The sequence below is a fragment of the Aquarana catesbeiana genome, linkage group LG03 (assembly GCF_042186555.1).
Source record: "Aquarana catesbeiana isolate 2022-GZ linkage group LG03, ASM4218655v1, whole genome shotgun sequence".
Classification (NCBI taxonomy): Eukaryota; Metazoa; Chordata; class Amphibia; order Anura; family Ranidae; genus Aquarana; species Aquarana catesbeiana.
In genome coordinates this window covers 710,254,484-710,268,211 of record NC_133326.1, presented here as the reverse complement: position 1 = coordinate 710,268,211, position 13,728 = coordinate 710,254,484, and the positions used below count along the sequence as shown (strand labels likewise).

The window sequence follows — 13,728 nt, the reverse complement described above, 5'->3', positions numbered from 1 at the left end:
TTGTCCTGTCATCACGTACGAATCCGTTGGACTTTGGTGTGATCGTGTGTAGGCAAGTCCGTTCGTTCAAAAGTCCTTCGGAAGTCCGTCAAAAGTCCGTCGGAAAGTCCGTTGGACCGGCCCGGTCAAAAAGTCCGCCCGTGTGTACGCGGCCTTAGTTCCCACAAAGTTGGGAGCATGAAATTGTCCAAAATGTCTTGGTATGCTGTCTAGGCGTATGCTGACACCTTAAGAGTTCCCTTCACTGGGAACTCCCTGTGAAGGGAACTCTTAAGGCGTCAGCATACCAAGACATTTTGGACAATTTCATGCTCCCAACTTTGTGGGAACAGTTTGGGGATGGCCCCTTCCTGTTCCAACATGACTGCGCACCAGTGTTCAAAGCAATGTCCATAAAGACATGGATGAGCGAGTTTGGGGTGGAGGAACTTGACTGGCCTGCACAGAGTCTTGACCTCAACCAAATAGAACACCTTTGGGGTGAATTAGAGCGTAGACTGTGAGCCAGGCCTTCTCGTCCTCATCAGTGCCTGACCTCACAAATGCGCTTCTGGAAGAATGGTCAAATATTCCCATAGACACACTCCTAAACCTTGTGGACAGCCTTCCCAGAAAAGTTGATGCTGTTATAGCTGCAAAGGGTGGGCCAACTCAATATTGAACCCTACGGACTAAGACTTTGATGACATTAAAGTTCATGTGCGTGTAAAGGCAGGCGTCCCAATACTTTTGACAATACAGTGTACCTCCATAGTCTGACAATATGGTCACCTGCTGACTCAACAGAACACAAACGTTGCAGCCTACACAATTTTACCTCAGATAGGTGCAGTACAGAGGATAGTCTTTCCAGTCTATTGAAGAGTAAGATAATGAAAATACTCCTAAGCCCTGTCTCCATAAGGAACTAATACTAACTGAGAGAACGTGGAAGAAACAGGGATGGTCTAGCTAGGACTGAACTAACTAGCACAAAACAGGAGAGGAGAATAAAGGGAGATACCAAATCACTTAGGTAAATCTGTTTTGGTAACCCCAAACCACCACTAGATATCAGCATAGGAAGGTGGCTACGAGTGTTCTGTTTCAAATGCTGCTTTTTGCATTGATATACCTTCATAGACCCAGTCTGTCTGGCCAGTATGGTCACCTGCTGACTCAATACCAGCCACAGGCAGCTTAACTCTTCAATAAAACACAAAAGGTCGAATCCAATGACATTTTACTTCAGATAGGTGCAGAACAGACAATGTTTCTATAGTTTATTCAAGTATAAGAAGCCAGTGAAATTCATAAATCCTGTCTCTGCATAGAACTGACTGAGAGAACGCGAAAGAAACAAGGAGAGACTATCTAGGACTGAAGTAACTAGTGCTAAACAGGAGGGTTGATACCAAATCACTTAAAGGAAATAATTAGTAGTGACCCTAAACCACCACCAGATGTCAGCATACACCAGAACTATGGTGTTCCAGTACAACAGAACTACATATACAGTATCTCACAAAAGTGAGTACACCCCTCACATTTCTGTAAATATTTTATTATATCTTTTCATGTGACAACACTGAAGAAATGACACTTTGCTACAATGTAAAGTAGTGAGTGTACAGCTTGTATAACAGTGTAAATTTGCTGTCCTCTCAAAATAACTCAACACACAGCTATTAATGTCTAAACCGCTGGCAGCAAAAGTGTCAATATTTTGTGTGGCCACCATTATTTTCCAGCACTGCCTTAACCCTCTTGGGCATGGAGTTCACCAGAGCTTCACAGGTTACCACTGGAGTCCTCTTCCCCTCCTCCATGATGACATCACAGAGCTGGTGGATGTTGGAGACCTTGCGCTCCGCCACCTTCCGTCTGTACACTCACTACTTTACATTGTAGACAAGTGCCATTTCTTCAGTGTTGTCACATGAAAAGATAGAAGAAAAGATTTACAAACATGTGAGGGGTGTACTCACTTTTGTGAGATACTGTAGGTGGAACAGAACAATGAGTCCCCTAGAGGGTGACAGAAAGTGGCCATGAGTCTGTCCCCCGCCTATGAATTTACATTGGACTATTTAGTGTAATATATTTGTATTGTGTTTTACTCAGGAGGTTCTCGAGAAGTCCTCATCCATCTGGATCCCCGGAAAATCAGAAATTGGCGGATGATATCCTCCAGCAGTTCCGGACTTACCCTCTTGACCACACCTGGGCGGAGAGCCACTATGCCAAGTTACAGTTTCCGGACAGGTAATTCTAGACACCCCTGGTGACCCCACCGGATGGTGACCCCCCTCCACTCATCACATGTCTCTGCTTTCCCCATAGGACTCGCCCCAATACACTGCAGATCATTGGTGCTGGCAATAAATCTATCGAGGGCTTTCCATTTAAAGACCCCGAGGTGTACTGCCCATACAGCGCTGTGGGGACTGCTAAGGTGAATGCGGGCTAAGTAACAATATGGGGGGTATTTGTAAAAAAATTCATAGCCATTTATTCAGTGAATCTTCATGTATCGCACATCACCCACCCGGGACTGGTCTCTGTATTGTACATCACCCACCCGGGACTGGTCTCTGTATTGTACATCACCCACCCGGGACTGGTCTCTGTATTGTACATCACCCACCAGGGACTGGTCTCTATATCGCACATCACCCACCCAGGGCTGGTCTCTGTATTGTACATCATCCACCAGGGACTGGTCTCTGTATTGCACATCACCCACCCAGGACTGGTCTCTGTATTGTACATCACCCACCAGGGACTGGTCTCTGTATTGTACATCATCCACCAGGGACTGGTCTCTGTATTGTACATCATCCACCAGGGACTGGTCTCTATATCGCACATCACCCACCCAGGGCTGGTCTCTGTATTGTACATCATCCACCAGGGACTGGTCTCTGTATTGTACATCATCCACCAGGGACTGGTCTCTGTATTGTACATCACCCACCGGGGACTGGTCTCTGTATTGCACATCACCCACCCAGGACTGGTCTCTGTATTGTACATCACCCACCAGGGACTGGTCTCTGTATTGTACATCATCCACCAGGGACTGGTCTCTGTATTGTACATCATCCACCAGGGACTGGTCTCTATATCGCACATCACCCACCAGGGACTGGTCTCTGTATTGTACATCATCCACCAGGGACTGGTCTCTGTATTGTACATCATCCACCAGGGACTGGTCTCTATATCGCACATCACCCACCAGGGACTGGTCTCTGTATTGTACATCATCCACCAGGGACTGGTCTCTGTATTGTACATCATCCACCAGGGACTGGTCTCTATATCGCACATCACCCACCAGGGCTGGTCTCTGTATTGTACATCATCCACCAGGGACTGGTCTCTGTATTGTACATCACCCACCGGGGACTGGTCTCTGTATTGCACATCACCCACCAGGGACTGGTCTCTGTAGTGTACATCACCCACCAGGGACTGGTCTCTGTAGTGTACATCACCCACCAGGGACTGGTCTCTGTATTGTACATCACCCACCCGGGACTAGTCTCTGTATAGCACATCACCCACCTGGGACTAGTCTCTGTATTGTACATCACCCACCTGGGACTGGTCTCTGTATTGCACATCACCCACCAGGGACTGGTCTCTACATCGTACATCACCCACCAGGGACTGGTCTCTATATCGCACATCACCCACCAGGGACTGGTCTCTGTATTGTACATCATCCACCAGGGACTGGTCTCTACATCGTACATCACCCACCAGGGACTGGTCTCTATATCGCACATCACCCACCAGGGACTGGTCTCTGTAGTGTACATCACCCACCAGGGACTGGTCTCTATATCGCACATCACCCACCAGGGCTGGTCTCTGTATTGTACATCATCCACCAGGGACTGGTCTCTGTATTGTACATCATCCACCAGGGACTGGTCTCTATATCGCACATCACCCACCAGGGCTGGTCTCTGTATTGTACATCATCCACCAGGGACTGGTCTCTGTATTGTACATCATCCACCAGGGACTGGTCTCTGTATTGCACATCACCCACCAGGGACTGGTCTCTGTAGTGTACATCACCCACCAGGGACTGGTCTCTGTAGTGTACATCACCCACCCGGGACTGATCTCTGTATTGTACATCATCCACCAGGGACTGGTCTCTGTATTGTACATCATCCACCAGGGACTGGTCTCTGTAGTGTACATCACCCACCCGGGACTGGTCTCTATATCGCACATCACCCACCAGGGACTGGTCTCTATATCGCACATCACCCACTCGGGACTGGTCTCTGTATTGCACATCATCCACCCAGGACTGGTCTCTGTATTGCACATCACCCACCCAGGACTGGTCTCTATATCGCACATCACCCACCCAGGACTGGTCTCTGTATTGCACATTACCCACCCAGGGACTGGTCTCTGTATTGCACATCACCCACCAGGGACTGGTCTCTGTATTGCACATCACCCACCAGGGACTGGTCTTTGTATTGCACATCACCCACCCGGGACTGGTCTCTGTATTGCACATGGCCTGTAGAGCCCACACACAAACAGGGAGAGACCACATTCATGTATGTTATAATATAATTAACAGAGATAATTGAAGTTAGTTGTTGTTCCCCGTATAACACACTGTGGGTGCTCAAAGAGTTGTGAGTAAACAGTCATTAGTGGAAGAGTGTTGCAGTGGTAATAATACACCCGCTTATTAATCAGCAATGGCACACTATTGCCCTGTCCCTACCAGGAACCTCTCCCTACTCTGATACTCTCCCTGACTTGTCTCTATCCCTCACCTATCCACTGGCTCCAGCATCCTATTATATAGAGTCCCATGCCAAGATGGCTGCCAGAGGTCATCGGACGTTTCATTGTCCAATGAGACAGCTGCAACCTCTCTGACAACTACAGAGTCTCTTAAAGTGGTGTTCCGGCCGAAATGATACTTTTCAAATAAAAATACCCCTATAATACACAAGCTTAATGTATTCTAGTAAAGTTAGTCTGTAAACTAAGGTCTGTTTTGTTAGTTTATAGCAGTAGTTTGTTATTTTATAAACTTACAGCAGGCCGTGGCCATCTTAAGTGTGGGCATCTGAAGCCAGACTGTATTTCTTCCTGGATGTCAACCTTGCAGATCTCGCACATGCTCAGTGCAGCACAAGCAGTGTAATAGGTTTCAGGTCAGGTTTCCATAGCAACGACAGTGTCAGAGGAAGTTGCCGCCCCTTCCCAGAAGGCATTGCAAACAGGAAATGATGCGATGGGCCGCGGCCAGGGAGGAGGAAGTGAAGAATGAATACAGCAGATATACAGTAGGTGCTGAGAAAAAAAATTTAAAAATATCCAATTTGTTTACAGTGCGCAGTTTAGTGAGGGATGCTGAAGAGTTGTAAAAGTGGGTGGAACTCCACTTTAAGGAACAATTTTCCTCTAGAGATTCTTCTCCTGCGGCACAGCACCACCTACTGGATGGAGGACAAGTTACACCTGCCTACAGGTCTCCTGGTCTCCGTATTTCATACTGTCACTGTAACAGGCTTAGTACTGCACTCGGAAACCAAACATAGCTTCCAACTGTCCCTGATTTCGAGGGACTGTCCCTGATTTGGAGCAAAGTCCCTTTGCCCCTCATTCCTCCTCATGTGTCCCTCATTTTGGTCTGATCTATAACGTTTTATATAAAATGCACTTTTTATCTTTCAAAAACTGTTTCCCGGTGCTAAACCTTTCATCACATTTCTAAATTGCTGCATTTGTAAATTTCAAAAGTCAATATAAAGGAATAGTAGTGGTTGTGGGTTTAACCAATCTTGTTTTTGTTTTTTTGTATAATTCTCCTTTAGGGGGGCATGGCAAGGGGTGTGTCCTGTGCCTGCATACTTTTGCTGATAGGTGTCCCTCATTCCCATCTCAAAAAGTTGGGGAGGTGTGACCAAGGACTGGTCACTGCATTGTACTGTATATAAGCCATGAAGGACCGAGCTCCGTATTATACACCGGTCATTACAGTATATCTTCTGAGTTTACACCAACCATAAGTCTGTCTCTACACACACCACACTGTGTATTATATATACGTCTTCTCTGTATACCTCCAGGCAGGGCTGGTGTACGTAAACTACGGGGAGAAGGATGACTACAGGACCCTGAGTAGCTGGGGAGTGAATGTCACCGACAACCTGGTGATTGTGAGGACCGGATCGATTACCTTTGCGGAGAAGGTGAGCGGTGCGCGTTCCTGAAGATCCACAAATATATTCACACCGCGCACACATTGATTTCTCCTCATTGTGGCTTTTAGGTGTACAACGCGGAGCGGGCCGGAGCCGTGGGGGTCCTGATATTCACAGACATGCTCGATGCTGCAGTATATGGACATGTGAGTGCTACAATTTCATAGCTCCCAACTGCCCCCTGATTTGGAAGCAATGTCCCTTCTGTCCCTCTTTCCCCCTCATTTGTCCCTCATTTTGGTCTGATCCATACAGTTGTATATAAAACGCACTTTTCATCTTTCAGAAAGTGTTTCCCGGTGCCAAGTGTTATAAAGGGATAAACTTGCGCGCTACTATGTGTAATTTTGCTTTGAAAAAATATATAAAATATATATATAGTCAAAATAAACTCAGAGAAGAAAAAATATATAATAAATGTATAGTGACCGTGAATTACCTGTAACCACTTGGTAGTGTACCCAAAAAAACTGCATAATCAAATATAAAAAGAGGAAATAAGAGTGGTGCGCTTATTCAATAACGTGCCATGAATTAACCGCTTGCCGACCGCTGCACGTACTTATACGTCGGCGGAATGGCACGGCTGCGTAAATGGGCGTACCTGTACGTCCCTTTGAATTTGCCGCCGTGCCATCGGCGCGCGCTCCTGCGGCAAGCTCCGTGGGGACATCAAGTCCGCGCGCGCTCCCGCGGACTCGATGTCCGTGGTGATACCCGCGATCGTCTCACGGAGACGGGGAGATGCTTGTTTACCTCAGCATTGCCCCCGTTCTTCCTCTACGTGAGGCGATCGCGGGTATCCCCGCGGACATCGAGTCCGCGGGGATACCCGCGATCGTCTCACGGAGAGGAAGAACAGGGAGATGCTAATGTAAACAAGCATCTCCCCGTTCTGCCTAGTGACAGGGCACTGATCACAGCTCCCTGTGATCGGGGGCGGTGATCAGTGACGTGTCACTGGTAGCCACGCCCTCCCCCCCCCACAGTTAGAATCACTCCCTAGGACACACTTAGCCCCTCCCTAGCCCCCTAGTGGTTAACCCCTTCACTGCCAGTGTCGTTTTTACAGTAATCCATGCAATTTTATAGCACTGATCGCTGTAACAATGACAACGGTCCGAAAAATGTGTCAAAATTGTCCGATGTGTCCGCCATAATGTCGCAGTCACGATAAAAATCACAGATCGCCACCATTACCAGTAAGCAAAAAAATATTAATAAAAATGCCATAAAACTATCCCCTATTTTGTAGACGCTATAACTTTTGCGTAAACCAATCAATAAACGCTTATTGCGATTTTTTTTTTTTAAACAATACAAAAAGATGCAGTGCTAAAAAATTGGTGAAAAGGAAAATGAGAGGAGAAAACTAAGGCACAGTCTCATCCACATAAATAACTAAAAATTGTGCAAAAAATTGGTAAAAATAAACCAATAGGTGAAATTAAGGTGAATATCAATAAAATACATGAGTAAACACAATATCCCAATTAATTAACATATGGTGATAAATTTTCCGTACCCATGAACCATAGGTATTACAACAAATTAATAACAAATACATAAAAATGTGTAAGAAAGGGACCCACAAGAATGAAATCCACAAGAAAAAATTATTTTTCTAAAGAAGGTGACTTGAACAAAGGTGCCAAGAAAAAGCAGGTGAAGATATTCTTCTATGTCTTGTCACACCCAGGGTGCAATATCAAATGCGCTTACCGGACAGTGATGACTGCTATCACGGCAGTCTCCCTCAGCACAGGGATATCGGTCTCCCCACAACCATAGCGTACAGCAACCGTTAGCAGCAGATGATTCCCAAGGGTATAAAACATAAACAATCCATAGTGTAATACGTCCAAATGGTTAATTTATTGAATATAAAGATTGCACAAGATCGCGGTATAAAAAGGCAGCTGAATATTGCAGCATAAAAACTTCGATGTCTCCGTCTATAGCCTCCACTTCCTAAGTTAGTGTAAAGCCCATCCGAGAACGAACGTGATGATGTCGTAGGCTCCTCCCTACGTGTTTCGTCACGATAGGACGTCGTCTGGGGATTGGCCAATGACAATGGTCCGAAAAATGTGTCAAAATTGTCCAATGTGTCCGCCATAATGTCGCAGTCACGATAAAAATCGCAGATCACCGCCATTACTAGTAAGCAAAAAATTATTAATAAAAATGCCATAAAACTATCCCCTATTTTGTAGACGCTATAACTTTTGCGTAAACCAATCAATAAACGCTTATTGCGATTTTTTTTTTTACCAAAAATATGTAGAATACAAATCAGCGTGAACTGAGGAAAAAAAATGTTTTTTATACATTTTATTATAGCAAAAAGTAAAAAATAATGCGTTTTTTTCAAAATTGTCGCCCTATTTTTGTTTATAGCGCAAAAAATAAAAACTGCAGAGGTGATCGAATACCACCAAAAGAAAGCATTATTTGTGGTGAAAAAAGGACGTCAATTTTGTTTGAGAGCCACAATCGCACGACCAACGCAATTGTCAGTTAAAGTGATGCAGTGCCGAATCGCAAAAAGTGCTCTGGTCTTTGGCCAGCCAAATGGTCCGGGCTAAAGCGGTTAATATACTTAAAGAATGAACATAATAAGTATCCAAAACATACAAATAAATAAATATAAATAAAAGTCCAACTAAAGCCCAATGGTAGGAGTCAGTTCATATAAAGATAAAAATCTCATAGGGGTAACTTGATAGAAGAAAAAACAGACAACACATCAATCCAAACATTGCTGTTATATTTATGAATTGGCCGCTCACCTCCAAAAATGACCCGAAGGTCAAACCAGGCTCGTCAGATAAGAAATCCTGCTGATGGATCTGTAAAGACATCCAGGTCCCAAGCGAAGACGAAGAACTACGTCCAGATCTCAGTATCAAAACATCTTGGGAAACTCCATATAGAGGAAACAGCTCTTCTTCTGGCACTTCTTGTATAAATGGCGCTCAAAAGAAATAAAGAACAGCCATAGCGCAATATTGCCAAATAAAAAGTTAATTTTTTTAGGTAAAAGAAGCTTCTTACATCCAGTAAGAATAAAAATCGCAGTAAGAAACAATAGGAGTAGTAACACACTGGCCTCCTCACCGCACTTCCGTAAAAAAACGCCACCGGACCGGACATCATTTCCCATTGTTTCTTACTGTGATTTTTATTCTTACTTGATGTAAGCAGCTTAAAAAAAAAATGGCCCTAAGAGCTGTTGGCGGAAGTGATGTTTTGACGTCGCTTCTGCCCTACAATGGTATGGAGACGGGTGGGGGCCATCTTCCCCTCACTCGTCTCCATACCCAGTAAGGACAAGGATCCGATCGCCTCCGCCGCTACCAACGGCTCCGGTAAGCGGTGGAGGGCACTGGAGAACGGGGGGCCCTCTCCCGCCACCGATAAAAGTGATCTCGCGGCGAATCCGCCGCAGAGACCACCATTATCGAAAACCGTACCGCCCACCGAAGAAGAGGACACAGGGGTTATGGCAGCTAGCTGCTGCCATAACAAAGATATCCCTCTTCAAAGTTAGGATGTATATCGGCGCGCAGCGGTCTGGAAGTGGTTAAGTAGCAGCACTTTTATTATTTATTTCATATTAGCGCAGTGCTTGTTTGATTATTTTCTGTGCTGGTTGAATGTTTTTCTTTGATTTAAAAAGGAAAAGACAGCTTTTGGCAACTAGATGGCGCTGTATATCACAGAAAATTCCTTTGATACATAGCACAATTTAGTGGCCAGATGCATTTACCATTATAAAATCAATGAAAAACATTTGAGCAGCACAAAAAAAAAAAAACCTAATCCCACCGACAGGGGTTTTAGTCCTTCCCTACTTCACGCCAAAACTAAGCAAAAAAAGTTTCTGGCTTGTCATATAGAGTGAGGTATAGCCAACCACTCACCTTGACCTTGGGGTGGTACACATGTGGTGAGCATGATGCTTTGTTTTGTGGCCATGGACATTTTTTTAATCTATTTTCTATCTATGTTCACCTCCGGCAGGCAGTAGTGGCACCAAACGACTGAATGAGGTGGCATCACAACCACCCTGCAGCCATATGTAATGTTCATGGCTGTGGCCTTTTAAGGGTTAAAACATAGCTCCCCCCCCAGTGCCCCCCAGCCACCTGTCAACTGCCCTCTAGATAAACAAAAAAGTCAGTGCTACTACCCATACATCACATAGAAAACAGAGCTCCCGGGTGCTCGATCCACAGTCCCTGGCTGAGTAGAGAAATGAGGAACAGATGATCTGCACTCTGGTGATTGCTCTTAAAATATGTTGTATTTGTTGTCAAGCCACAGTGACCAAACGCAAATGAGAACAGTTGACGCGTTTCAGCCTATAAGGCCTTAGTCATAACCACCAATGTGGTTATGACTAAGGCCTTATAGGCTGAAACGTGTTAACTGTTCTCATTTGCGTTTGGTAACTGTGACTTGGCAATAAATACAACATATTTTAAGAGCAATCACCGGAGTGCGGATCATCTTTTCCTCAACTGCCCTCTAGACATCCTCTGTGGATCACATTTCAGAGGAGTGACAATCACAGCTGAAGTATAAACCAGTCCTCAGTGAACTATTCCGCTTAAAATATTTATTGGCTACAAAACGTCACGTCCCGTTACGTCACATTCTGAGAATGTTAATTTCATACCCCCACCCCACAAACCCCAAATCAATGTCACTTTTCGGAAGGCACAAGAATACATATTGCTTCAATTATTTCATCCCCCCCTTGCTCTTCTCTTCCAGGTTCACTTCGGTACTGGAGACCCCGACACTCCCGGATTCCCATCATTTAACCACACCCAGTTCCCGCCTTTCAAATCCTCAGGACTGCCCAAAATACCGGCTCAGTCAATAGACAAAGCCACAGCTCTGTCTTTACTCAGGTACTGAATGCTTGCATTGCAAATATGAGACACTTTGGGGTCTGATGTATGACAAATGTGCATCAAAATAAAAATTAGCATCCAGCTGCCATTTCTGCAGGTTAATAAATCCAGTATTCTGATTGGTTGCTTTGTGCAGGAAGGAAGCTGGGAAGGGTTAAAAGTTGCTGTCCTGGTGATGACCACTCACCTTATTTCTTGTATGGGTATCACTGGAAGAGAAGGAAAATTTCACCAATATGTGATAACATACAGTAATAAAACTCCTGACCAAGTTTATAAATATTTCCCACTCTATCCAAGACAAAAAAAAATAGCTAGAGTTTGATTTTAATGAAATTTGTTTTTGTCTTGTTTACGGCTTTCTTTTTTTTTCACAAGGTGGATCAACTAATTATCCTGTTTGTGAGCTTAGCAGAGACCAGAAGACAATTGGGGACAATTAGTCTTTGGGGGAGGAGGCAGTCGGTCATGTCTTTGGTCAGTTGCAAATCTCAGGGTCGGGGGTTTTTGCTCCCTAAACTTCGTTTCCATGTGCACTTGGCCAATACAAGTGAGCATATTTTATAAAACTATTCCTTGCAAAAAATTGGCTATCAGATGTGGTTTATGACTACTGAACAACTCAACTGGCAGACCAGGTGAATCAGTCAACTGAGAAGTTTCGGATTCTCCTGAATTCAGTCATCAGTAATTAGTTACTTTACCATGGTCTTTGGTACACAGGGCTCATGTGATGCTTTACTTTTTGGATTCTCCTGAATTTGGTCATCACTAATGACTGGTTTTACGATGGTCTTGGGAACACAAGGCTCATGTGATTTTTGATTTTTTTTTTTGATTCTCCTAAGTTTGGTCATCACTGATGATTTGCTTTACAATGGTCTTGGGTACACAAGGCTGATGTGATGCTTTTATTTTTGGATTCTCCTGAATTCAGTTTGTTTGTATAATGGTCTTGGGTACACAAGACTCTCTGCACCCTTTTCTTTTCATTATCCTGAATTTGGTCATTAGTATTGAATTGCTTTACTGTGGTCTTGGGTACACAAGGCTCATGTGACACTTTTTTTGGATTCTCTTGAATTTGGCCATCACTAATGACTTGCTTTACAATGGTCTTGTGTACACAAGGCAAATTTGATGATATTCTTTTTGGATTCTACAAAATTTTTTCATCACTAATGATTTTCTTTACAATGGCCTTGGGTACACAAGGGTCATGTGATGCTTTTCTTTTGAGATTTTCCTGAAATTGGTCATTGCTAAGAACTGGTTTTATGATGGTCTTGGGTACACAAGGCTCATGTGGTGATTTTTTTTTTTTTTTATTCTCCTGAATTCGGTCATCACTAAGGACTGGCTTAATGCTGGTTTTGGGTACACAAGGCTCATGTGACCCTTTTCTTTTCACATTATTCTGAATTTGGTCATCACTATTGACTTGCTTTACTATGGTGTTGGGTACACAAGGGTCATGTGATGCTTTTCTTTTGATATTCTCTTGAATTTGGTAATTACTAAGAACTGGTTGTACGATGGTCTTGGGTACACAAGGCTCATGTGATTTTTTTTTTTATTCTGCTGAATTCGGTCATCACTAAGGACTTGCTTAACGCTGGTCTTGGGGACACAAGGCTCATGTTAACCTTTTCTTTTCAGATTATCCTGAATATGGGCATTAGTATTGACTTGCTTTACTATGGTCTTTGGTACACAAGGGTCATGTGATGCTTTTCTTTTTGGATACTCCTGCATTTGGTCATCACTAAGGATTTGCTTTATGATGTTTTTGGGTACCCAAGGCTCATGGGATGCTTTTCTTTTTTGGATTCTCCTGAATTAGGCCATCACCAATGACTGGCTTTATGATGGTCTTAGGTACACAAGGGTCATGTAATGCTTTTCTTCTCTCTTACAGTAAACTCCAAGGTCGGGAGGCACCTTCACAGTGGCGGAATCCAGCTTTTCCGTCTCATTACCTGGGCCCCAATCTGACTGATGGTCAACTGGTTCAGTTAGAGGTCAACAACGTGGAGCGCAGTGTAGAGCTGTTCAACGTGTTCGGAAGTATAACTGGACGTTTCGAGCCTGGTAAGTTGCCATAGTGACCACACCTGCACAGATCACCCCAATCGACCCTACTGGAATTTACTGGAGCTGCTATGGCCAATGTGGAAACACATGGAGCCTTGATGTGTGCCTAACAAAATGGCCAATGGAATCCCCTAAACCACATGCTAATAAGTAGTCATGCTGGAACCATTTTATTTGTTTTTGGGGTATAAGGTTGGTACACTAGGGCAGTGGTCATCAACCCTGTCCTCAAGGCCCACTAACAGGCCAGGTTTGCAAGATAACTGAAATACATCACAGGTGATATAATTTGCTGCTCGGTGATTGCAGTATTCTAGTCTGCATCTCCCCAAGGTAATACATAAAACCTGGCCTGTTAGTGGTCCCTGAGGACAGGCTTGATGACCACTGCACTAGGGAGTTCAAATCATTATAGCTAGTCATCTTCAACTGAACTGTACACCCCTTATGGATCAGGTTTCTTCTATAGG

General features: G+C 44.3%; 1 protein-coding gene across 1 annotated transcript in view; it reads left to right on the top strand.

Annotated features, from left to right (window-relative positions):
• TFR2 (transferrin receptor 2) overlaps window positions 1-13,728 on the top strand; it is an 89,356-nt gene that overhangs the window by 57,529 nt on the left and 18,099 nt on the right. Inside the window, exons 5-10 of the mRNA XM_073623131.1 lie at window positions 2,104-2,244; window positions 2,323-2,434; window positions 6,105-6,227; window positions 6,308-6,385; window positions 11,022-11,161; window positions 13,083-13,255. Of these exons, the coding sequence (XP_073479232.1) occupies window positions 2,104-2,244; window positions 2,323-2,434; window positions 6,105-6,227; window positions 6,308-6,385; window positions 11,022-11,161; window positions 13,083-13,255 (767 nt within the window). The remainder of the gene's footprint in view (window positions 1-2,103; window positions 2,245-2,322; window positions 2,435-6,104; window positions 6,228-6,307; window positions 6,386-11,021; window positions 11,162-13,082; window positions 13,256-13,728) is intronic.